At 43.7% G+C, this 27,705-nt stretch overlaps 1 protein-coding gene across 3 annotated transcripts in view; it reads right to left on the bottom strand.

The window, feature by feature from the left end:
* Nucleotides 1–27,705, bottom strand: part of PRKN (parkin RBR E3 ubiquitin protein ligase) — a 1,234,090-nt gene that overhangs the window by 824,278 nt on the left and 382,107 nt on the right. For all 3 annotated transcript variants that reach the window (XM_079148625.1, XM_079148626.1, XM_079148627.1), the window contains exon 3: nucleotides 15,141–15,375. In XM_079148625.1, coding sequence (XP_079004751.1) covers nucleotides 15,141–15,375 — 235 coding nt within the window. The remainder of the gene's footprint in view (nucleotides 1–15,140; nucleotides 15,376–27,705) is intronic.

Below are 27,705 nucleotides of genomic sequence, written 5' to 3'. Positions count from 1 at the left end.
GAAACACTTGGAACATCAAAAGCATTCTCTGGATATTCTCACTGAATCCAGTTAAGCAAATGACTGGCTATTTGATTCCCTTCTTATAGGAAGCAAATCATTCTACGAATGAATGTATAGTCTAGATAGTTTCACTATCATTAGCAGAAAAATAGAGGATTTTCAAAGAATCAGAGTATAATAACATATCTACAAACCCCAAACATAGTCAATTTAATTCAATCTTTGGGATTGAGGAAGAATTTAAGATTTTACAGAGCTCCATAAATACCATTTGGAAAATTAATATAGTTTAATAAACAGAATATGTAGGAGTTTTGTCTCACTCCCTGATATTACCAGAAAGTAATTTTTAAAAGAAGGCTCTGATACTTTGTTTACTTCTCATGAGACTTTTCTTATCTTTTAAACAAACATTTTGTCAATTCTTGTTTTTATTAAAAAAGTGGAACACAAACTGCTGAATTATATGCAAAATTTGGGGAAGCTACAGGTCACACAAATAATACCTCTAGTAAAAGCTTCATAAAATTTTCATCTGTCTTTATTCAGAACAAATTTAGGTGGTTTAGGTAGTTCATTTCTACGACTTAATTTTGCAACCTTCCTTGTAACCATGTCAAGAAGGTGGAACCCAGCAGCCCGCCTGCATTTCTGGCACACTCTGCATAAACTAAAATCACGTGGTTCCCAAGATGAACTCACCAGCTGTAAACATCCTGCCGTCGCGCCCACTCTTCTGCCAAGTGCAGTCCTTACCATCCTGGCACATGGCCGTGTCCTCTGAGGGACTTCAGAGTTCACCGAGCAAATGCACATGGGTAACCTCCTTGGTCCTTGAGGCCTGCAGAAGAGGATGCCCATGCTCTGCAAGGCCCTTTCGTTAGCAGCGCAGACAACCAAGCCAGGTCTCGTTTTGTTCAGACCGCGTGTTCCCCCTCCTCCTTCCATCACAATGAGATTTTACAGAGATGGCGTCAGGAAAATGAAAACACGCAAGCCCGCAGCAAGCAGCTGCTTGACTTCACCTGCCAGCCTCATGCTCGCCTGCTCTCCCCTACTGTCCATTTTAACTGCTCATCAATACTTCCAAGGCAAAATGGCTCCAAGAGAGCCAGGTGTCCCCAGACGGGCATGTATGGGAGCATGGGTGGACAGGCCCACCTCCGTGTACGTGGCCAGCTCTCAGCTGGAAGCTCGCCTCCCCAGCCATCACTGCTCACCTGGCGGCATCTTGGTTTTCCTCCCTACATTGTCGCTGGACACTGGCATTATTCCCAGCTCTGCTCCACGGTGCATCTCCTCCCCCTTTGCAAGTATTGAAGAAAGAAAGCGCAAGATGTGGGGAGCCCTTTCACAAGCACCAGAAGAGGAGGCAGGTTGGGACTCAAAGTTATGGTGACCAGTGGTGGTCCCTGGAGCTGGGCATTCTGAGCTCCCCACAACAGGACAGCCGCCCTCTGACATCACCAGTTTTCTGCATCTGTAGCAGAATCCAGCAAACTCCACCGTCTCTCTGAGGGGGACCCAGTTGTCTCCAACATCTCTAGTGGCCCTTCAAAGCCTGCCTCAGAGGGCCTGGGAGGTAGCTTAGGGGTAAAGCACATTCCTAGGCCCTGAGTTTGATCCCCAGGACCAAAAGCAGACACGAAGCCTGCCTCAGATGTCCTTCTTAGCCTGTCTTTCCTTCAAAGTTCCTTATTACTTTTATTGCTCTTGTCCTTCTTATCCTAGATTGACACATAATTTTCATACATGTTTATGAGATATAATGGGAAATTTTGAACCACGTATATATCAAGTAGCAATCAACTCAGGGAAACTGGCATATCCATCACCTTAAAGTTTTATCACTTCTCTATGGTGCGTATATTTGAAATTTTCCAACTCTTTTGAGATATATCATGCATTGCTGCCATTTACATGCACCCTGCTGTGCCACAGAACAATCTCATTCTTCCTCTCAAACTGCAGCATTGTGCCTGTTGACCAAATGCTCCCTGCAACTCCCCCTGGTCTCTGCTAACTCTTATCTATCCTCAACTTCTACAAGCCTGATTTACCATCTCCATTTTACCTGTATATGTGCACCTTCTTAAATGTACACTACTTAGAGTCTGGTTCCTCTAATTAATCTTTACCCCATTCTCCTCTGTAGGTTCATTATGTAAGAGAATCACTTAGAAGATGGCTGAGAAACACAAACAAGGCAACCATTCCCTGGATGTGCACACTAGCTGGTGTGGTTGACCCCTCTAGCCCCTCCATCCCGTTCTGACTCCCTCTGATGAGGACTGTTCACACACCCTGGGGCACACGGCACCAAGCACAGGAATAGCACTGTGGTATTCATATGCCATTATTCACCATTTTCTCCCTGCCAGATATGAAAAATAAGAGCTGAAGAGTTATAAGGGCTGTGTATTATGTGCTGAATAGAACTTGGTGACAGCATAACAAAATAGCCATCACCATCGGTGTGCCAGGCAGTGGGTACAAAATGTATTTGACCTACTTGCATTTGATGAGTGAGGCTTCAAAGGGGTAAACAAAAATGTTTCAGGTAATTATATGACAGTTCATATAAAGTAAGATGAAGAGCAAGGAGCAACTGATCCTGCTTTTGGAATAGTGGTCAGACTTACTGGAAAGGAATGTAAGACTAGTTCCTCCTACGACACTACCCTCACCTCCAAAATGTCAGAAGGACAAAATTCTTCAGACTGTGCAGGGTGATTTTCTGTGATTTATTTATAATATTGAAAAAGGATATTATAGTAAAAATTTCTGTGCTAGACGAAAAATTAAATTCCTGGCAGGATCATGCTGTATGCTTAATAATGTGGTGTGATATCAGCTTCAAGTTGCATGAGTATGACTGCCAATGTTTTGTCATTTCAAAGAAGGGGTACACAAGAGGCTCTCCTGAGTGCTGTCCAAAACACCCAGAAATTCGCACCCTCTGGCTTAAGTCATTAGCATGTAAAACACACATTTCTCAAGTACTTGAGATTTGATTTGGGATAAAATGAAAATTAAGTCTGAAGCTTATCACCTTATTTCATTAGCAAGACTCCACGACTGATTTGTATTTGGCAGGTGTTAGCTAATTTACAATCCCAGAATAATTTCATTTTGTACTACATTCCACCACTGGCAGAAAAAAATTGTTGATAAGGGCACATTCTCTAATAATCATGAGGTATCTGTGTTTAGATCCAGAATGCAAGTCTTAAAAGCAAATTTGTTGATTTCATTTTTTATAGTTATTTATTTTTAAGTTTTTTTCTATTTTATCTTTTCAAGTTATACTTCAGTTTATCCCAGCATGTCATGTTTCATCAAAACTAGTCTCTTTCATTTAGTGAGAAGATAATATTCTTCAATATTAATAAATGCTTTCTTAGTAAGGTAGCATCATAAGACTAGAAAAAGTTGGAAAAAATTAATGCAAGTTTTGTTTTTTAGATAAAAACTTATGATAAAATAGTATACCATGTATTATAGAGTTTAATTTTTAAAGTTGACAATTTGGCTGAAATTAACAATCAGCATGGTTTTTCAAAATGACTCATCCTAAGACTCTTTCTACTTTGTAATCAAACTATTTAAAGGAAAAGAAAACATCCTTCTGCTACCCCATCTGTATTTAAATGAGACCTGGACATGAGCTTTGGAATGAGAAGGTCCTTGGCTAAGTCTTGCCTTGCTGGAACCAGTTCCTCAAACAACCTTTACTGTTTCTCACCTACAATGAGGAAGCGAATACTGTCTACTGCAGGGGCAGCTGCTGAGTGCAGTGAGGGGTGACTCGAGGTGTGGCAAGCACCCATTCCTATTGTCATTCTCACCAGTGCCAGATGTTCTGGGCGTCGCAGTCATCCTACGATTTGGAAACCTACTGGTCCTGTGGCTTGCACACCCTGGCTTCCTGCAGCTTGGTCATGTGCAGCCAGGGAGCATCTCCCTATATCAGCCCATGCTAATCCACTGCTCAAATCCTCAGAGAGTTCTTTTATCACCAGAGTGAAATCCAGGACCTGTGAGACCCCACAGGACCCTCCCCACCCTGCCTCCCTTCTGGACTCCACCTCCTCCTTCTGCCCCACTCCCGCTGCTTTCCAAGCATGGTCTTGTCTCTGGTTCATGTATTCATAGTGTTCCCTCTGCTTGGGATACCCAGAGGGACCACAGTGCTTCCTGAGGATGCTCCCCTGAAAGATGCCCTCCTGACCCTGAAAGAGGCCTCCTGACCATCTTACATAGAGAGCACCCCCGCTTCACTCCCCATCGCCTTCTCTGTTGATGTTTTTCCAAGGACATATGCTTACTAGTTGTGTGTTTCTGCTTGTTATCTTCTCCCCCAGCTAAAGCGAGCTGTATTCTGGGAGATGTTTTGTCTGTTTCCATTTCCAGCCACATTCCAGTGCCTGGAAATGAGCCTGGCTCAGGGTAAGGAAACCAATCCCTAATGTGCTTAAGTAGTTAATTAACTGCATGACAAATATGAGAGAATATTCCTCTTTTGTTCTGGGTCCAAAAGCTTCATCCCATCTGACTGTCAAAAGGTGATGAATGGCGCCTCATTCAGGAAACACAAATAGCATGTGACCTTAATTCACACACAGGTGTCTTGAGCCCAGGACTGGCTCACTCAGTGTTCTTGATCAGAAGTTTGTAAAATAATACATTTTCTTCATTAATCATATTTTGAACAATAGTATTTTTCACTGTTTAGGCAGTGCTACTCAAAGCATGTCTCCTGGACCAGCTGTACTAGCATCACCTGGGAACCTATCAGAAATGCAATTTCTTAGCCTCTGCCCCAGGCCAGCTTGGGCTCGGTTCATCAATCTGTGCTTTAATAAGCCTGCAGGAGATTCAGATGCATGTAAGTTCCAGATCCACTGCTCTAAGGAATATGTTACTCCTTCCAGTGTTTCGACTTCCTGTTTCAAGTTTTAAAACAATGCATCCTAATTTCTAAGCACTGTCAACAAAAGAAAATGGCTCCTGAAAGAAATTAGCTTATTTGGGAGTGACAAAGGATTACAATCTGTGTTATACATTCTATGAAGGATCATAGGCTTCATCACATCCAGAGAGGCTGGGGCAGGGGGTACTTGTAAAGGCAAAAAGGAGAAGTTCCTATGAATGTCTGGAAACAGATGTTTGGGGTCTCAGCATCCTGATGCAGGAGATGCTGTCAACTCGTTGATGGAGGCATCAGCTGCTAGGCATATCTGGATGCTGCAGATCTGAGGGAATTCTTACCATGGGCCCTGATACATACATATGTGCAGGAGAAACACAGCATGCAGAGCATGTAGGAAATTCTTGTGGGTTTTTAGAAATGTCCTATGGTATGCTATGGTTTGGATATGATGTGTCCTCCAAAAGCTCATGTGTGAGACAATGGAGTAGTGCAGGAATGTTCTGAGGTGAAATGATTACATTATGAGAGTTTTAAACTAGTCAGTGGATTAATCTACAATTAATGCAGATTAATTAATGTAGATTTATCCACTGGTATGAATTACCTGGGTGCTAACTTTAGGCAGGTGGGGTGTGGCTGGGGGACGTAGGTCAATGGGAGGTATGACTTTGGGGTTTATATGTTAATCCTGGTTAGCAGAGTATTCTTTCTCTCTCTCTCTCTCCCTCTGCTTCCTGACTGTCATATCCTGAGTTGCTTTCCTCCACCACACCCCTCTGTCAGGATGTTCTGCCTCATCTTGAGTCCAGAGCTATGAAGTCAGCGATCTAAGGACTGCAACCTCTAAAAACCATGAGCCAAAATAAACTGTTCATCCCCTGACTGTTCTTGTTAGGTCTTTTAGTCACAGCAATGCAAAAGGGGACAAAATGTGGTACTTATCTCAGTCCTGTGCATGAAACCCACTTTCTCATGGTTCCACTTTTCTTTGGGTATGATGTAAGTGACCTCATCTTGGAACTGGCAACTATCACAGCACAAACAGCATACTAATATAGGTTGTTCACTCTGGGACACTTTGGCAAGTGAAGAATGTGTCCTACAAATGTCTACACGAAAGTGGAAGAGAAATTTCTTTAAACAGATACATAAAATCCAATACATGAATAAAATAAATATGAAAAAGAAAGCTAACAACACCTATAAAGTTCATAGTTCAACAGCAAATGATCCCCAAAATATTTAAGTGAATGAAATATCAGCTGAGAAATTCAAAATCATCATTATAAAAGTGATCGATGAAATCCAAGAGAACACAGAAAAACAACGGAAAGAATTAAGGAAATCAATACAGAATATGAATGAGAAATTCAATAAGGAGATAAAAATATTGAGAAAAACACAAACAGAAATCTTGGAAATGAAAGACACAATAACTCAAATAAAATGTTCAGTTGAAAGTCTCTCTAATAGAATAGACCATGCTGAAGATTGAATCTCAGAGCTGGAAGACAAAGTATTCGGCCTTGAACATTCAGATAATATTAAAGAGAAAAATAAGTAAACATAATAAGAATACACAAGAACTATGGGAAAACATGAAGAGACCAAACTTAAGAATCACTGGAATTGAGATCAGTTGTGAAATGTGGACTAAAGGCATGGATAAATTTGTCAAGTAAAGAGTAACAGAAAAATTTCCAAACCCTCAGAATGAGATGAACATCCAGATACAGGAGACAATCAGAACCACAAATTGACAAGAGAAAAAAAAAAAAAAAAAAACTCTCTCTGACACATAATAATTTAATTAAAATGCCTTAATACACAGGACAAGGATAGAATTTCAAAAGCCTCCAGAAAACAATGCCAGGTTACATTTAGAGGGAAGCCAATCAGAATCATTCCTGATTTCTCAGCACAAACTTTACAAGCCAGGAGGACTTGGAATGATGTGTTCCAAGTCCTGAAAGAAAATAACTGTCAACAAAGTCTGCTATATCCAGCAAAGCTATCATTAAAAATTGAAGATAAAATAAAAACTTTCAAAAGAAGCAGAAACTAAAAGGATTCATGATTACTAAACCAGCACTATGGAATTTACTTAGAGAAATATTGCACACAGAAGAAACAAAAAACAACCTCAGGGCTCACAAAAGAACAAATATCATTTGAATAGTAGCTAAGCAAATGAGAAACAGGACCAAATTAAACACAATAAAAATAAAAATGACAGGAATTAATAAACATCTCCAATAATAACATTTAATGTAAATGGTTTCAACTATTCAATTAAAAGACATAATTTGTTAGAATGGATTAAATAACAAGATCCAGCTATGTGCTGTTTCGAGATGTACCTTACATGCAATGACAGTCACAGAACAAAAGTGAAAGGATAAAAATTGATACACCATGTGAATTGAGCCCCAAAACAAGAAGAAGTAGCTATTTTCATACCTGACAAAGCAGATTTCACATCAAAATTAATTAGAGGAGACAAAGGTCACTTCATATTGGTAAAGGGAGTAATTTAACAAAAAAATATAAAAATAATAAATATTTATTCCCCAAACATGGGTGCAACTAGATATATAAAATAGACACTACTCAAATTGAAGCTCCAGACAGATTTCTGCACAACAATAATGGGTAATTTCAACACATCTCTCTCTCACCATTAGATAGGTCATCCAGAAATATATTCAGTAAAGATTCTTTAGAGATGAAAAATATTATAAATCAAATGGATTTAACATACATATATGGAATATTTCAGTCAACAACAGATTAAGTGTATTTTCTTCTCAGTGGCTCATCGAAAATTCTCCAAAATAGACCACATTCTAGGCAATAAAGTAACTCTTGGCAAATACAAAACAAATGATATAACTCCTTGTATCTTATTAGATCATAGTGGAATGAAATTAGAAATCAACATGACCAAACCCAACAGAAACTATATAAACACATGGAGATTCAACAATATTCTTTTGACTCATGAATGGATGACACAAAGGAGAAATTAAAAAATTCTTAGGCTCAAATGAGAATAGTGATACAATATACCAGAACCTCTGGGACATTATGAAGGCAGTACTAAGAGGAAAGTTTACAGTTATGTGTGTCTACATAAGATAATCAGAAAGATTCCAAATAAAAAACCCAATGATGCATCTCAAGGTTCTTGGAAAAGAATAAAACAAAAACAATTCCAAAATGAGTATAAGGAAGGAAATAATTAAGATCAGAGCCAAAATCAATGAACTTGAGAATAAAACAAAGGACTGATGAAACAGAGTTGCTCCTTTGAAAAGATAAAATTGATAAGCCCTTAGCCATATGAACAAAAAGAAAAATAGAGAAAAACCAAATTAATAAAATTAGAGAGGAAAACGGAGAAATCACCACACACATCTGAGAAATCTAGCAAACTATTAGAGAAGGTTTTGAAAACTTATACTCCAATAAACTGGAAAACCTAAAAGAAAATGATCTGCCAAAACTGAATCAAGAGGACACAGAAAACCTAAACAGACCAAAAACTTGTAATGAGATACAAGCAATAATAAAAATCCTTCCAATGAAGAAAAGTCAAAGACCAAATGAATTCTCACCAAACCTTAAAGGAACAAGTAATGCCAATACTTCTCAACAATTCCATGAAATAGAAAGGGATGGAACACTTCCAAATTTATTCTATGAAGCCAATATCACACTTACACCAAAACCAGATAAGAATACATCAAGAAATAAAAAACTACAGACCAATATCCCTGAGTAATTTAGATGCAAAAATAATTAAATAAAATATTTACAAATTGTGTTCAATATATTAATAAGATTGTATACCATGATCAAGTTGGTTTTACTCCAGAGATAAAAGGATGGTTTAATATATGCAAATTGATAAATGTAATTCATCACATAAACAGAATTAAGAACAAAAATCACTTAGTAATCTCAATATATAGAAAGAAGGCTTTTGACAAAGTTCAGCACCCAATCATGATTAAAAAAAATCATTGAGGAAACTTGGGATAAAAGAAATCCACTTCAATAAAGCCTATATATGAAAAATCCAAACCAACCTCATAGTTAAATGGGAAAAACTGAAAGCATTTCCTCTAAAATCTGAGATAAGACAAGGATATCCACTCTCACCACTCCTATTTAATATAGTGCTAGAAATTCTAGCCGGGGCAATTAGGCAAGATAAGGAAATAAAAAGGATAAACATAGGAAAGGAAGAAGTCAAATTATCACTGTTTGCAGATAATATGATCCTATACCTAGAAGATGCAAGAAATCTCTATCAAAAAACTGCTAGAAATAAGAAAACAAATTTGGCAAAGTAAATTTGGCAGTTTACAAAATCAACATACAAGAATCAATAGCTTTCCTATATACCTACGACCAATCTGCTAAGAAACAAATCAGGAAAACAATTCCATTCACAGTTGCCTCAAAAAAAAAAAAAAAAAAAAATCCTAGGAATAAATCTAACCCAGGAGGTGAAATACCTCTACAATGAAAATATACAACATTGAAGAAAGAAATTGAGGAAGACCTCAGAAGATGGAAAGGTCCTCCATATTCATGGATAGGCAGAAGTAATATTGTTAAAATGCCCATACTACAAAAAGCAAAGTACAGATTCAATGCAATCCCTATCAAAATACCTATGACATTCTTTACTGAAAGAACAGTCCTAAAATTAATCGAAAGAAGAAAAGACAGAGAATAGCCTAAATGCAATCCTGGAGGCACCACAATACCTGATTTCAAATTATACTACACGGCTACAGTAACACAAACTGCATGGTACTGGAATAAAAATATACATAAAACAATGGTACAGAATAGAAGAGACAAACCCATACAGCTATAGTCATTGACCCTTGACAAAGGTGCCAAAAACATGCATTGGGGAAAAGACAGCCTCTTTAACCAATGGTGCAGGGAAAACTGGTTATCCATATGTGGAATGATTGAACTAGACCCTCACATCATCTTGCATGCTCACAAAAAACTAACTGGAAATGGATCAAAGACCTAGAGATTAGACCAGAAACTATGCAACTCACAGAAGAAAATATAGGGTCAGCATTCCAGCATATAGGCAAAGGCAACAAATTTCTCAATAGGACCCCTAAAGCTTAGGAAATAATGCCAAGAATAACAATTAGGACGGCATAAAATTTAAAGGCTTCTGTACAGCAAAGGAAACAAATAGGAATGTGAAGAGAAAATTCACAAAATGGGATAAAATCTATGCTAGGTACTCTTTTGACAGAGGATTAGTATCTAGAATGTACAGAGCTCGAAAGCTTTACACCGAAACATCAAATTACCCAATTAATAAAGAAGCAAATGAATTAAACAGACACTTCTCAAAAGAAGAAATACAAATAGCCAACGAATATACAAAAAAAAAAAAATGTTCAACATCATTGGCAATTAGAGAAATGCAAATAAAAACTACACTGAGATTTTCTCTCACACCAGTTAGAATGGCAGTCATCAAGAGTACAAATAATAATAAATGCTGGAGAGGATGTGGAGAAAAAGGAACACTTTTATCTTGTTGGTGGGGTGTAAATTAGTACAACCACTATGGAAATTGGTATGAAGTTTCCTCAAAAGTCTAGGCAGGGAGCCACCATATGACCCAGCTACACCACTTCTCAGTATTTACCCTGAAGATTTGAAGCCATCTTTAAATCTTGATACATGTATATTCATGTTTACAGCAGCATGACTCAGAATAGCTAAACTATGGAACCAGCCGTGCTGTCCATCAGGATGGACGGATAAAGAGAATGAGGTGAATATATACAATGGGGTTTTATTCAGTCATGAAAAATTAAGTCATGTCATTTGTAGGAAAATGGATGGAACCAGACACCATCATGTTAAGTGAAATAAGTGGAACTCAGAAGATTAGGGGTCATATTTTTCTGTGTGCTGAAGGTAGAGAGGCAAAAGGAACACAAAGGCGGGGATGGGTCTCCTGAATCTCAGAGAGGTCAGTAAAGGAAAGGAGCCAGCGGGTGGGAGAGGGAGAGGGACAGCAGACGTTCTGGTGAGTGATGTGGGCCTAATTATATTGTGACATTGCGTACAAGTATGTAACAACAGATCCCAACTTCATGTACAACTATCACGTACCAATAAAAAATGTAGACAAAATCCCCCACCCAAAACCAAGTGGTTCCCACCAGGAGAACCGAAAACCAGACTGTAAACAACTATCACCTTACTTGGAAGCAGTGAAAGAGCAGGAGAGAAAGAAAAAAAATGTGTCACTTGCAACACCACCGCCACGTTGACCAGCGCCTTTCGCCACCTACAAGTGCCTGGATGTCAGATCAGGCACTGGCCTGGTGTCAGAAGTGTCCTCCTGCCCTGGCTACCATGAGGCGAGCGCCCAGCTGCTCATCCTGTCCCACCCTTTCACAGGCAGCCAGCATTTAAGGTCTTCCGGATTCAAGCACCAAGTGACATGCAGAAAACAGGGCTCGTTCCTCCTGATTTTCTTTCTGTGCGGCTGAAGTTTCCAAGCACTTTCCCAGTGGCAGGCACTGCACATGGTTAACAGGCAACCCAGGCAGATGTGAAGTCGCTCCGGTTGCCACTGGTTGGCTTGGTGTGTGCACCTCTGTCTGACCTGCCTCCTGCCTGGCACCTGCTGACGTCACCAGGCAGTAGCCAGAGTGGAGCAGCCCGAAGGCCTTTGCTGTAGGGCACTGGAATTTTGATTCAGAATCTGGTGATGGATAAGCACAGAATTTCTTCTCACTGTGGCATGAGAATTTGTGGCCACCCAAGAAACTTGGAACACGCAGCCCCAGGCAATTCTTCTGCACACTTAGAGTTTGTGCGTCAGTCTAGGAACTCTACCATGTCAATTTTGTTAAGGGGGCATAATAATATAAGCACACTGTTTGCCCACACTCATTGCAAATTGTCCCATTCAAGACACTGCATTCATTCAAACTCTGAAAGAGCCAAAATATTTTAAGAGGAGATGGCTCATTTTCTCTGTACAATTTTTTAAAAATTATTAGTTCTAAAAGTTAAACACAGAACTTCTGATGAATGATTTACTATGTTTATAATTTCAAGTAACTTAACAAGCATTTAGTACTACTTCTCTAGGAGATTTTAGGGGAAATGGCAATTAATTGGATAAAAACCTGTCCTCAAAGAGATGAAAAGATGCAGTTGGAAAAGAAGAAGAAAATAGATCATAGTACTGCTGTGTGATCACAGTCAAAACAATGGCTAAGTTTGGAAACAAAAGGAAAACAGAGAATATCTCATTCTCTCAGTCTCCTGACTAGAACATCCAGTGTTCCAGCTAGAGGGCAGGGAAGGAGTGGGGGAGGGGGAGGGAGGGAGGGAGGGATGGGAGAGAGGGGAGGGGGAGGGAGAGGGAGAGGGAAAGAGGGAGAGAGGGAGAGAGAATATGAAAGCAGAAAAGGAAAGGAAGGGGATCTGAAACAGAAGCAGATCCCTCCAGCTGTGAAGGTTAAGGAAAGTCTATTTGTAGCTCTTAAGTTGACCTGGGAGCCTCAGGTGTGACCTACACCTGGCTTCCTGCCACAGCACTCTGGATGCTTGGAGGGCTGCCCTGGCCCGGATGCTGGGAGGTGTCTCAGGAGCACGTCCCCAAGGGACGCCCACTGCACCAGCTGGTGGTGCCATGGTCAGCACCCGGCCGAGAACACCAGGGGACGGCAGGTGCCGCCAGGGGCGAAGAACGAGGTGTGGCCACAGGTGTGGGTCGAAGGGCTCGGACTCCAGGCACTGGCCACAGGGCTGCCGTCACTCCTCACTCCGTGTGAATTTACAAGAATTCATTTCATCCATTGTTTGGGCTGAAACATTTCCACATTTCAACTTAAAAGATAAGGAGGATATCTGACATTTAATAGAATTTCCTCCAAGAGAGAGAATATGGTCTTAACTAAAAGTTTTATGGTCTAGAGAGAAAGTCAAATGAAAGTGTCAATAATTCCAAAACCATGAAGTAAAATTCCAAAGAAGACTAAAGGAAATTTTATGATAAAGTAAAATAATAAGACTACATTTTAAGATTCTTCAGATAAATATCAGTAGTGAGATTCTAAAGTCAGATATTCTAGGAAATGACTTGAGTTTGTATGTGCACAAGAGAATTATTCTGCTAACAATACTCATTTGAAATAATAAAGAGAAAGCTTTAGTTTGACTCTAAAGGAAATGAATATATTTTCCATTTTTAGAAAGGTTTTTTGGAAAAACATTATAGAACTAGTTTATAAATCCACTAACATAATCGTCCAAACTTGGTCAATGAATAAATATTTCAAAGGTATATAAATCTTAATTATATTTTAATGCCACCTTTGACTCTCAACTGTATCCTATTTGGAAAAAATGTATCATATGCTCATTCACCCTATCCTTGCACGATGCATATGATTGCTTTGTGCTTTATGTTTTGAGTTTTGTGTTGTCCTCATCTTACTGAACATCATAATTTGCAGCCTTTTTGTTAAATTCAACACTGTGATCTGGAGATATGTCAATGTCGATAGGTGTATACCAGGTCAATTTACTGTGGTTCAGCGTGACTGATTCTGTCTGCTCTTTGACTTCAAAGATGGTTATGACCTGTGTTGTTTCTACTCTTTCATTTGTCCCAGGAAATTATCCCACTGTTTCTGCAAGCTCATCTGTGATTTCTAAAATGTGTTGAATTACATTTAGTTATTTAGCAGAAGGCATTTCCTGTTCCTTGCTGCCACTGTGAAGGTCATCCTAAGTCCAGGACTCTCTTTGCTTGACCTATCTTTGCATGAGGGAGACAAACTTCTACCTGTAAAATCAGTTATTTGGTGTTTTCTGTACATATAATCAAAATTAATCCTGTTCTATTTTTGGTTTGTTTATACTGGAGAATAAGAGAGCAAGAAAAACACATTAATCTTGTCAAAATAACAAAAGGATGGCCATCTGCTATGGTTTGAATGTCTGTGTCCCCTCCAAAATTCATGTTGAAAACCGACTGCCAATGTGATAGTACTGAGAGGTGGAGCTTTTGTTTACGTCCCAGGGGCTCTGCCCTGGTGAATGGGACCAGTCCCTATAAAATGAACTTAGGATTCACTACATAAATCGAGTAGGACAATAATATTCCACCCTGGGCATATAGGGGATCAGAATACACCACCCCAAAGTGTGTCTCTGTGGCATAGGGAGCATTTCAAGCAATTACTCCTTCATCGCCCCTGCCGTGGGAGGGCACAGCCTGTGTCCCTCTGCAGCACGTGCCAACGCGGCACCCTCTCAGATGCAGAAACCAGACTCCCGGGCTGCCGGTGCCGTACTGCTGGGCTTCAGCCCCAGACCTGTGAGGAATACATTTCTGTGCTCGACGCATCTCCAGTCTCATGCAGAGTGGGTCGCGGTGCAGAGAAAGAAGACCGCCTTCATTTGAGGGATCTCACTGACATTGTGACACAGCCGGAGAACCTGCAAATGGCTCCGGTTACCTTCAGGATCCTCTTTCTACCTTTTAACTTTCTCTGCATCATTAGGAAACATAATCAAGGGCTGGGGCCGGGGCTCAGGGGTAGAGCGCTCGCCCAGCATGGGTGAGGCCCTGGGTTTATCCTCAGCACCACATAAAAATAAAATAAAGGTATTGTGTCCACCTATAGCTAAAAACTGAAAAAATAATGAATTTTTTTTAAAAACTAGGTTGATTTGACTTAAAAGAGAAAGAAAGAAACATGATCAAACAAAACATGTTTTAAGAAAGTAAGAAGCAGAAGAAACCAAACTGTGTAGAGGCCACGCAGCTGCCACAGTGACACATTCAAACCCCAACACAACTTGTCGCACCACACGACTCATCCCAGCCACCCCAGCTCCTCAAAAAGGCAAGACCACACTGCCCGCATTGCCGGGTCCTGACACGCCTCCCTCCAGGACAATGTCTGTTTTCACGTGACACCTGCGTCACTGCACTTGTGGTTCACACATTCCCCTCAGTTGACACCCGGGGACCTCCTTCTAGGGAAGTCTCCTCACAGTGACAGACTCCAGTCCAAACTCAGCAGAGTCAGACATGCGCAGAGTGGGGCCACGCTCCACAGAGACGTCCCTGCACAACCAAACACCGTGGTGGCCCTGGACAGAGGCTGCACAGTACCTCCAGCTGCTGCGGCGTCCCTCCTGCTGCTAGTGTCCAGAACCACAGCCAGCCCCACCGAGTCTGCCGGCAGGACGCAGCTGCTGAGGTCCACCCTCGTCAAGCTCTTGGGCTCCCTCTCAGAGCCTCCCGCGGAGGCTCTGGGCTCGTCCCCTCCAGGGGCGCCTGCTTCCAGATCTTTCCTCCCCGGTCTCTGCACAACGTGAACGATGCTCTGCTGCTCCAGGTCACAGTTCTGTTGGGAGGGAGGCGGAAACACACAAGTAAGTGGCAGGCATTGAATGCCAGCGTTTCACTTGTCCTCGGTTTCGGGGAAGTTAAAGTCCATTTCTGTAGTTTCTACATCAGCAGTCAAAGGGACAGCAAAATGACAGGTGTGATTGATTGACTTAGGCACACTGCCCCTGCCAGTGGGGGTCACAGCGCTTGTACACAGTACGTGTTAGACAAGCAACACTGAACTGGGGCCAGAAATGGAAATTTAGGGATGAGTGGAACACAGGAGCAGAAAAACAGCGAATTCAGGGGGACGTGAATTTTTGTAGGAAAAATGTACCATATTATACATACGAAAGCATGCATTTGCATAAGCACAGTGCAAATGATATTGTTTCAAAACTGATTTACCCCCAAAGTGATATATCCTCTTAATAACCTCTAGAGAGGGACTGTCATGCACCTGCTACCCCATCTCACAGACTGGGCCCTGGCTCCCAGGAACCCGCCATCCCAATTATCTATGGCTTCAAACTCTTTTCTTTCTGTCTTTTCTTTTCTTTTTTCTTTCTTTCTTTCTTTCTTTCTTTTTCTATCTTTCTCCCTCTCCCTCTTTCTTTTTTTTTTTTTTTTTTTTTTTCTTTTGTATGGGGGATTGAACCCAGGGGCACTTAAACACTGAGCCACATCCCCAATCCTTTTTAATTTTATTTAGAGACAGGGTCTCACTGAGTTGATTAGGGCCTCACTAAGTTGCTGAGGCTGGCTTTGAACTTGCAATCCTCCTGCCTGGGCCTCCAGAGCCACTGGGATTACAGGCATGTGCCACGGTGCCTAGCTCTAAACTACTTCTTGTCTTTCACAGCAGGGACTTCCTCCCTCCCTGTGTCCTCCTCCAGTTCTCTTGTTGTTGTCACAAAGTCCTCTTGAGAGTGGCGACCTCCTCACTCTGCTGTTCCATCCTGCCCCACACACTACTGTTTCTGATCTGCCTCCACCCAGGAGGTCAACAGGATGCCCTGTGTTCTCCAATCCTGTCCCTACCTCTCCTCCATCTGCCTGTCACCATGACCGACTTGCTCTCTGCCCCCACCTCCCAGCTCCCCAGATCTCCCATGCCAGCCGCTCAGCAGCGGTCACTGTTCATCACCGTGTACCACGTCCTCCCTGCCTTCTCTGTTTGTCCTACACCACCTTCCCCCATGGCACCCAGGCTCCTGCAGCCCACAACCTGATTTTCCTCCCATTTTCTAATAGGTGTCAATCATCACGAGGGCTCCTCCTCCCTAGGCACATCCATCCAGTGAGGTGCCCAGAGTAATCATCAGGAGCCAGATGCACCCCTCCCATCTTCTCCTCGTTTCACCGCTGTGGCCTCCATGTTGGGCCTTCATTATGCAACGGCTACATCTTTATGCCCTGCGCCTCCGCCTTCTGCCACTCCCCCCAGGCAAGGATCTTTGCGGAGTGCTGCCTGAGCTTCTGAAGCGTCTCACTGTCACCTGTTAAACAGAACCCAGCACTCGCCACCTTCCTCGGGTGCTTACGCTTTCCTCCTTCCTGGAGCTGTCTCAGGCCTCCTGTTCTTTCCTTCTTCTTCAGGCTGCGGGTAGACCAGGCCACTCTTCATATCCCTGTCCCTACTGAAGTGCGCGTGCAGCATACTGAGCCTCTCCTGGCCTTGTACTCAGCCCCACGCTGGGCCTTGGCACACGGGACAGCATCGAAACGATTGAAGCTGGGCCTCCCGTGCTTCTGCCCCTCTGCTAGGTAAAGAGCATCTCTGGAAGCTTCCACCCCTGCAGCTCAGGCCACAGAGGTACCCAGGGCAGACCGCGCCCAGCCACAAAAGCTACAACCTGTGGGAAGCAGAGCCTTCCAAGGGGCCAGGCTGGGACGCACAGCCCAGGGAACCCCAGACCCAGGAGAAAGAGGCTCCTGACGCATTGCTCTGAGCTCCCGTGGCCGCACCTAGCAATGAAAGGAGAAGCAGTAGGAGCCCTCGGCCTTCAAACCACAGCGCCTTGAGACCTCAGCACAGCACAGCAGGGCAGGTGCTGGAGGGCAGGAGCCGGCTAGCAGGAGGGGCAGAGTGAGAGCCAGCCCATGGTGCAGCCTCAGGGTTCACCCAAACTGTGCTCTCAAGATTCCGCTACAAGGGGGCACTGTCCACGTCCAGGGCTGATCAACTCGTGCCATCCTCAGGACAAAAGGGATGCCTCTCTCTCATCTAGGTTGCCACAGTCTGTGTGCCATGCTCCTCCCACTGCGGAGTAGGGCATGAGCAGTATGTGGCGTGTGTGTCTGTGCATGTGTGTGCACATGTGCGTGTGCACCCCACAGCTTAATTTATAAATTCTTGAGAGCTGCACGCAGGTCATCCTTCCACGTGTTGGCCAGAACACCTGGACAGTGCTCGGAGCCTGATAGATGGAGACAACGTCCCCGTGGATCGAGAGCGTGAAGGCAGAGGGAAGCAAGCATGAAGGTGAGACAGGGACAGCGGAGAGCTCAGGGCCCAGCGTGCTCGACCCCAGGGACCAGCGGAATGTGGAAGAAAGAAGAGAAGCCCAAAGACTCAGGCCCTGGCACTTTGCCACATGCCATGTGACATTTGGGAAACTACTTCCCCCCTGGGCTTCAGTTTCTGTCATGGACAGCAGCATCTTCAGCTCTGAAGACTGGGGATTTGAGGAAGGGTGCAGAGCGAAGTCCCCAACTCACAAAACTCAACACATCAGAGCAGCTGGGGCCTCGCATCATCACTGGAGTTTTGGAAGCTAATGAGGGCTTTGCTTGTACATCAATAAGGCCTGACAACTCTATTGGTTTGTTCCCATCGTTCGGTTCTTTATACAAAGACAGTGACACGGGCAGCCATTACGATGTTAATATTCCAGCTTTCTATGGTCTTAAAATTAATTTTTTTTTAAATCCCTCATGCTTGGACTCTGTGGAACACATGAGGAACCTAAGCACATTTTTAGAGGCAGCTGAAATTTGACAAATACACACAAAAAAATCCAAAGATGAGTACCCTGTTTGCTCACGTCCACATTTCCCTAATGCTCAGGGTAGCACTGCAAGGGGAGCGGAAAGACCCCAACCAGATTTCAGCAGTTACAGTGACATTTAGAGAACATATTTTCCTGTCTCCATCCATGGTTCTGAGATCTTTAATTGCTTAATTTTTGACTCTTTCACAAAAAAATGTTGTTGATCAAGGAAAAGGTCCCTTTGCCAGATGGCTCGCTCACACGCCACGCCAGCACTGCTCACTGCCACATTAACAGCACACCCCACGGGCCGGAAATTGGATCAAGTTCAGTTGTGCAGCCACTCCAAGGCCCCAAACAACATCTAGTTCTCACCGTGCACAAGAAGCTCCTCAGGTTCCCTCGGAAGAGATGTTGGCTGGGAAGACAGGACAGGCTCCAGTGGCTTTAAGCTCCCTCAGGACAAAAACAATGTCTGACTGCTTGACGGTAAGATTGCCAGACAAAGGGAAAGCATGCAATGCCATTTCTTTTCCTCTTTATAGCAATTTAATAATCCGACCAGTAAAGCAGTGACATACATTGTTTCGTGTACACAGAATAGGCAGGTAGGTATTCATCCAGCTACATAGGGTCCTACGCAGTCAGGCAGAGCTGCAGACTCATGGGGACTGGAGGGGCAGTGTCTTGGGTTCTCTTCGACAGGACCTCTGGTATGGAGATAGCCCACATTCATAAAATATCCATGGAGTTATTTTCTTTTTGCCAAATAATGATCAACTCTCATCCAATTGGCCATTACCCAACAATATACAAAAAATGTCCTTTTTCTTCCAAAAGAAGTCTCTTTGATGGCATGTTGTTAGAATATAAACATATCAGAAAGAATCTGATAATCCAATTAGAATCTTGGAAATAATCAAAACTGGAAAAATCTGACAATGTTCTTCAAAAATACTCTTAAAAGATTTAAGCCCCAGAAAAGCGAATAATGTCACTGTAACAATTACAATTACTGGGGATTGACAAGTTATCCATGTTTCCAAATACTTAATGGAGAGTGACATAGATTATCTCTAAGCCAATTAATGAAACTTTAAAATTCTTAATAATGTCACATAAGCATTCATGTATTATGACAATTACGTTAATAATAAAAATGAAAGGCATACAGTGTTCTTGAGGCATGACTGTCTTCCCAGGGCTCTGTAAGGGATTACTGTTACTATCAGCTGTGGTAACATATCTTGAAGTTTGATCATCAGTTTGATAATGTTGAGAAGGAACTTTCAACAGGTGCTTAAGTCATCAGGATGGACCTTCAGGAACGGGACCAGCACCTTCATAAAGGAGATGCCAGGGAGCTATCTGTCCCTCCTTTTTGTACCCTCTGTCCTTCTGTTTTCTGCCACGTGGAGCCCCAGCATCAGCACCTTGATCTTGGACTTACCAATCTTCATTCTGTGAGAGCAAGCCTGTTCTTGGCAGTTGCCCAGCCTAAAAAGCATGTGTTACAGCTCAAGACATCCACGAGCGGGTCCGTGTGGGAAGCCAGGGGATGTGCTGAACATATAGATCTATTTGCACACTACTTATTGTGGTTGCCATGGCTCGTTTTAATCCCACTTCACAGAAGCGGAAGGGGAGTCAGAGAAGTTAACAACTGGCTCAGTGTGACCAGCTCCCAGGTGTGAAGCCAGGGTGGGAGCCCAGGCTGCCCACTCCTCCCTTAGCCTTCTCTGAATCTGTAGGGAGAGTGGAGATGCAGATGGGCAGGCAGACTAGGAGGAGTCCACGGGCTCCGTGGGAAAGAGGGGGCTAGAAGCTGCAAATGGAAACAGCCAGGTCCAAAGGAATGTGCAGGAGAAGGGCCGATACCTGGAGAATCAGGAAGCAGAGAAGACAGCCACTGGGCCTGGGACCACAGGGGAGAAGCAGAAGAAAGCTTAGCTCAATCTGATTGAAGATACATACATGTCTAGGAGAGTAAGAATCAGTGCAGCTCCAGAGGACCCAGCGAAGATACGGACATGGCAGCAGCAGGGCAAAGGCGGTTGGGACCAGCCCAGCAGAGTCCGAAGGCGGGAGCTGTGAGCGAAATCAGCTTCCTGTGAGGTCCCAACACCCAGGATGACAGTGCTTGTCACAGGGTACTCTGGTCTCACTCTGTTTCTCTCCGTCACCACACAGTACCACCTTAGAGAAAAGACGCTGCATCTTTTTTTTTTTTTAATATTTTTTTAGTTGGCAATGGACCTTTTATTTAATTTATTCATATGCAGGGCTGAGAATTGAACTCCGGGTCTCACACGTGCCAGGCAAGCGCTCTGCCACTGAGCCACAGCCCAGCCCCTGTGCCTTTCTAATGCTCTATCTGTGGAACCTGCTGTACTGCCTCAATCATAGCACGCACACTCCCTCGAGGGCCTAGTGACTCCATGATCCTGCAAAACACACGGCCGTTGACACAGCCATTTCAGAGGTGAGCACGCACTCGAGGGCTTCAGGGACTTGCCCATGTGGTGTCAGACAGGTGACCAGGAAATGCAGGAGCAGGCCCAGGGACCCCCCCCACTGCAGTGCTGGTTTGACAAGCCCACGCACCAGTCTGGACCCATCTGGGCTCTTCCTGCACCTACTCTGGTGGCCTGTCAGTCAGGTCAGGCTCTCTTCAGTACTGATTTTACTTTCCTCCAAACCTGTTAAACTCTGTCTCCCCACACAAGATGCAGACGAGTATTCCTGCAAAAACCTCTCACACTCCCTATTGTGTATATTGTAAAGTCTCACAATACCTAATTTTTATTTAAATTTTTATGGCACAATTTTTCCCAGAAATGAATTATTATCAGATAAAAGGTTTCCTACTTTAATAGTCAATGATGGTATCAGATTTTAATTTAAAAAAAATTATTCTGTATTGAGACTTTCTTAGTGATTTTAAAGGATCATTTGTTTTACTTATTCATATGCAGTGCTGCGAATTGAACCCAGTGCCTCGCACGTGCTAGCCAAGCGCTCCACCACTGAGCCACAACCCCAGTCCTATATTTTCTTTTTTCTGATGAACAAATTGCAGCATGTTTATTTCTATTACTTCTGAAAATAACTTCCAATATGTTCTTGTAAGGCCATCAGGGTTTAATGTGTTTTCTATGCTAAAGAAAGACAAAACAGTTCTTGAGGACGTCCTGGGAGGTACTTTCTAACGTAATGGTTGAGAACCCTTTTGCTGGTTGCCGTTGACAGTGGGACACTGTGTGTAAGACAGTGAGCCTGGAGGGGCTCAGGATGATCAGAGTCACCAGGAGGGAACTGCTCCCACTGGTGCTTGGCTTCAAACTCCAGCTCCCATGAAGAGTTTTCAGTGACCACTAAATGCCAATTTGTATTGATTGGAGGAGAATAAGAAACTACTCCTTCAACCTCATCCCTCATTAAAAAAAAAAAAAGGAGACTTAAGAATCAGATTCTTTGTGATTTATGCTTTGAATTATGTCCTATTCCTTATGAGAATTTTTCATTATAATCAAAGATATTATGCTACGTAGAGATATTGAAAGCTCCCCCGCCCTTGCCCAAAGCAGGGTAATACAATTACTGGCAAAGGTGGTAGCCCCACACTAATTAGCCGGTGCAGCTCTGAAACTTGCCACCCCAGGTCCCTCCCACCACAGACCTAGGACCTCTTCGCTGCTCATTAGGACCTACACCAGAGGAGCTCACCAGGGTCTGGGGAGGAGACAGCACAGGGCTTTCGCTGCATGGTAGCTGCAGTGGTAAATGATTCACTCGGGAGGAGAGGAGGTTAGTGCTGTTTGGAATCTACTTATCCCTGTTGGCCCTTTCCTAAATACGAAAGCTGTCAGGAAGTCAAAACTATACCCATGAAGACCACTATGTTTCCAATTGTAAGCTTTGCAAGAAAAGTCCAAGTGTTGTTTATTATCACTAGTTATGATAAATACTATGAACAAAAATACACATGGGTCATTTTCAACAAAATTACATCATTGTTAAGCCATTGCACACACTTTATAGAATTACTAGGGCCATGGCTAATACACATAGTTCCTCGTGTGCTTAGATGGCAAAAAGGAATCCATCTTGAACAGTAACAATCTACTGTATATTTTGTCTTCCTTCTAGAGATATTTTACCCCAAATGACTCAGCCCCAGGGGGGAAAACCAGTGTGCAAACTTCCTTCCAAATCCTTATTACACATATCACCTCTCTCCTATGTTCTCTCTTTGCCCAAACCTAAGAAGAATAGTTACTACTGCCAAAGAGATTTCACTAGTGATAAGAGGAAAACAATATTTTCCAGCACTGGGGCTATTTTGAAACAAGAAGATGCTAAAGATAAAAACATCTTTCTATCCTGTTGCAGTACAGATCTGGAGTGTTCTCCAAAGTCCCATGAGTGAAAGGCAGTGTGTGGCACTATTGGGAGGTGGTACTCTTTGGAAGGTGTGGCCTAGTGGAAGAAAGTTAGGTCATTAAGGGGACATTAGAACCCCAGGCCCTCTACTTTTTTTTCCCAGGCACCATGAGGTAAACAATCTTCCTGCATACATGCTCCTGTTGCCATGACATAATGTGCCCAAGACAATGGATTCAAATGACCATGGAATGAAACATTTGTATCTGTGAGTCAAAATGAATGATTCTCTTTTGCTTTGACTTTCTCAGGTATTTTGTTATAGCAAAGGAACATATGACTAAGACATATCCCAAGCGTATCCATTGCTATACACCTCACCTCCCTAAGCCAACACCATCATTTTATTTCCACATTTATGATGTCATTTTCTTTTTTCCTCCTGTAATTCTCCTTTCTAAGAGAATGGAATAGTCTTTGGATAATCTTCTTTCCCCTAACCTTCTCCTCTCCCTCTTCTTTCTGTTCTAACTTCACATCTTTCTCAGATTGTGATTTTGAATCCATGGTTTCTCAGTAATGAACAGGGACTCACTCCATCCCACTCAGAACTAAACAGTACCAGATGTGTCCTTTGCTTGGGTGACATCCTACTTTGGTCTGAGCATTGGCATCTCCCCCCAAATTCATAGGTTATGATGGTGAAGATATGAGGTGTCCCCCAAAACTCATGTGTGAGAGAATGCAACATAGTATCGAGGTGAAATGATGGGGCTATGAGAGCTATAACCTAACCAGTGCATTGATTTAACTGGGAGGTGACTGTAGGCAGGTAGGATGAGACTGGAGGAGGTAGGTCTTTGGCAGTGTGCCTTTGAGGTATTTTGTCCTTGTTGAGGGGAGTCTTTCCCTGCTTCCTGGTGTGATATGCTAAGTTGCTTCCCTCCACCACGTTCTTTTGCCATGATATCCTGCCTCATCTCAGGCCCAGAGCTGTGGAGTCAGCTGTCAATGGACTGAGACCTCTGAAACCGTGAGCCCCAAAATAAACTTTTCCTCCTCTAAAATTGTTCCTTTTCAGGTCTTTTGGTCACAACAGTAAAAAAAAACCTGATTAAAACATATGTTGACCCCCAACCCCAATGTGATGATATTGGCATGTGGGACCGTTAGGAGGGTGATTACGTTAGGGGTGAACCCCTAATGGATGGGATCAGTGCCCTTATAAGAAGAGACCTGAGAGCTTCCTATCTCTCTCTGCTCTCTGCCATGTGAGCCTTTGAGAGCTGTCTGCAAACCAGGAGGCAGGGCCTCACCAGTCATCAGCTCTGCCAGTGCCTTTCTCTTAGACTTCCAGTCCCCAGATCTGTAAGCAGTGAATGTTGTTTGAGCCACCCAGTCTATGGTGCTCTGCTACAACCCCTGGAACTGAGTAGGACAGCCTGGACAAGCTGCCGCAGACCCAGAAACTGTGCAAGCAAGCACAAGGAAAGCAATTGATGTGTTCAAGCTTACAAGCAGTTGGGAGCTGGCCTGGAGTCAAATGAGTTTATTTTATTTCAAATTTTTAAAGTAAACTATTGGGTAACCCAGAAGATGCATATATTTAATCAGCAGAAACTAAAGTGGTAGCAGTTTTGAATTATTGCTACTATTAAAAAGACTCCCCTCCCCCCACCAAAGCACCAAAACCTAAAAACTCCCTGAGGAGAAGTATATCCGGTTATATACAAACCATAAGAAAAGAGGAACGTATAAACTGTAAGAGGTGAGAAAAAGAAGCAAAGTGACAGTTCCCTTTGCACTGGAATAAGAGACGAGCTGACATTAGTAATTTATGAAGAAATTTCTCATAGTTGTGAGGTTAGAAAGGCTGGGAAGCCCAAGGTCCAGAGGCCTAATCTAGCAGGACCTTTCTGCCACGTCATCCACGGTGGAAGGTGGAAGGGAAAGAGAGAGAGAGAGACTTCGACCCTGCAGCCCCCGAGGAGCCCTCCTGACCTGACCACTCCCCAGGCCCACCCCACGGCACTGTCGCCTTGACGAGTCAGCTTCCAACACGCGGATTCGGGAGACGCGTGAAAACCGTCGCACAGGGAAGGTTATTCTAGGATATGAATAGCTCCTCCCTAAGTCAAGCGCATGTCCTCCTGCCATCTAAACGACGTTGCCAAGTGCCATCACACAGCCACCTTCAGCAGATCCCAGGGCCACATCGCCCTTGCCTCCAGGGGGGGCCTGGGAACCTGCACAGGACTAGGTGTGGGGGGGGGCAGAGCGTAGTCAGGCTCTTCAACGTCAAGGGAGAAGCCTAGCAGACAGGCATTTGTATCTGTATTTTTAAACAACCGACAGAGATGAACAGTGTCACTCCTTCGCTGTAAATTTCTTAAGCTCTAGCCTCGGGTTGAAATTTCAGATATAAATACAACACATTGTTGTTGTGTCAGCTCCTCTTCCGCAGTCTGGTTGTGTTCCGCGTGTGCAGCAATTCCTTCCCTCTGGATAAATGTGCTCCCCGCCCACACCTGTACTCAGTCTGCCTGCCCTGAGCCCCTGTGGGATCAGGACACACGCCTGGGCCCAGACGTTCAGACAGCAAAGCGAGGATGAATGGTGTCCACTCTGGCTTCAACTGCGGGTCCTAATTAATTCTTTCCTGAATTAATTTATTCAGGAGCAACGATGTGCAAAGGCCACCGGTCACATGAGGTAGATCCCTGGGAGCCAGGGCAGCAGGCAGGGACAACAGCCGGTGAGTGAGGATGAGGATGACCGGCTGTGTGTAGAAATGACGGACCACACAGCTTTGAATGTGACTCTGAAATAACTGGTAAACACCGCCATGGAACGAAACCTTTCTCCAGATTCATCTGGAAGAACGTCTATAACGAATTCACCTGGCGCCCAGCTTTCCCCAGTTCTATGATGTAGATGTCCCTGGGGCACGCAGACAAAGAAAAGCCCAGCAGAGGTTCCTGTGGTCTTCCCTCGTGAGGAATCCATTGAAGACGTGTACAGAAGTCCCCTGGGGGGCCCCGGGAAGTGCCCCAAAGTGTGGGGCCAGCATTCTATGCTTGTAATGAAGCCAATGACAATCCCACATGACATGTCAGCCCACGGATTTACAGACACAGCAGCCTTCCCTTACCCACAGGGGATCTGTCCAAAGACCCCCAGTGGATGTTTAAAACTGTGGATAGAATTGAACCCTATATTCAAGCTAGAGGTCTACTAAGTGGCAGACAGGTGGCATACATGGCTTGACCGTGGTGGACAAAGGAATGGTTCCCCACCAAACAAACAGAGAGGACCTACAGGATGGCATCATGAGAACGGTATGCAATTTAAAACATACTAATTATGCCTGGAACTTTCCATTGAGTGTTTTCAGGATGAGGGTGAAAGCATAGCAAGAAAACCCCAGACAAGAGACTTCTGGGACATACTGTCCTCATCCAGGCTCCTCAGGTGGCGAGCGAGGAGAGCCCACACGGAGAGCATTCATATACAGCTCCGGAAGCCATCTCGGGCTGGGTCCCTCACTCAGGCGACATCAGAGACTCTGAGCATGAGCACAATGAAAGGAAAGCGCTGTTCTCTCATTTATGGTTTATGTTTTATTTATTTATTTTTTTACAACTAGAGGAAACAGTTGTCTAAAGAACACCTTCTCCAAATTTATGACTATTTCTAACCTTAGAAAGTGACCTTTTGTGGAAAAAGTTTCTGCAGATGCAATTGAAGAATTCAAGATGACTCACCCTGGATTTGCATTAATCTACTTAAATCCAACTAATGTGTTCATAAAAGGAGGGAGGAGGCAGAGAAACAGGGAAGCAGGACGCAGGGGGATGCAGGGCAGATGGGGACATAGCTCTGCACCTCCAGTAGCTCCAGAGGCTGAAGGAGGGGACGGGATCTCCTCCTGGAGACCTCAGAGGGAGTGCCGCCCCACCAACATCCTGACGTCTGAGTTGTAGCCTTCAGCACTGGGAGACTGTAAGCTGGTGGTGTTTAAGCTTCACTGCTTCACCTTGGCAGCCCTAGGAAGCAAGTGAGGGTGGGAAAGGCCCTGGGGGTGGAGGGAGCAGGATGTGGCAGATTAGGGTTGGGAAGTACAAGGAGTGGAGAAGAAAAGCTGGAATTCATTACTGCAGGGATCAAGTGCTTTCAGAAAGAGTCAAATACAGAAGCTCAGGAGGGCTTCTGACTTGGCACTGCATAAAGCCAGCTGTTAATAGCTCCCCCTTCAACTATCAAAAGTCTTCCTGTTTGAAAGATGAACCACATGGTCTCAGTTGCCCATAGCATACAGTATGTGCTCAATATGTACTTTTGAAGAATTTAGAAAAAAAATCACAGTATTGATGACACCTAATATATTCTAAGCTGTCTGCATACCAGCTGCCGCTTGCAGGGTCTTCTCATTTTACTGCGCTCAGCCTCAGAGTTGAGCAGGCACATCCACACCTTCATTTGAGTGAGGTGGTAACCGGAGTCCAAGAAGTTAAGTCATCCTCAAAGGTCACACAGCTACTAAGTGGCTGAGCCAGATTCAGACCTAATATTTGTGAGCTACCATATTAATAGCTCACAGATCCTTCTCATAAACAGTAATGCTTCATCTCACTGATACAGTTTGAATGTTTATGTCATCTCCAAAATCCATGTTAAAACTTAATCCCCCATGCAACAGGATTCACAGGCCAGGCCTCTAGAAGGCAATTAGGCACCAATGCTCTGCCTCATGAATGAATCAGGGCCTTATTAAGGGCTTCAGAAGGCAAGCTCCCCCTCCTGTCCCTTCTGCCACGTGGGGGTACAGTGTGTTCCCGTCAGAGCACGTATCAGCAAGCCTTCACTCTGGAGCTAGGGTGCAGGGCTCACCAGATACCCGCCAATGTCTTGACCTTGGACTTCCTAGCCACCAGAACTGTGATAAATAAATTTCTGTCCTTTACTAATAA

Source organism: Sciurus vulgaris (genome assembly GCF_902686455.1).
Source record: "Sciurus vulgaris genome assembly, chromosome: 7".
In the NCBI taxonomy this organism is placed as follows: domain Eukaryota; kingdom Metazoa; phylum Chordata; class Mammalia; order Rodentia; family Sciuridae; genus Sciurus; species Sciurus vulgaris.
This window is presented reverse-complemented; position numbering and strand designations above follow the sequence as displayed.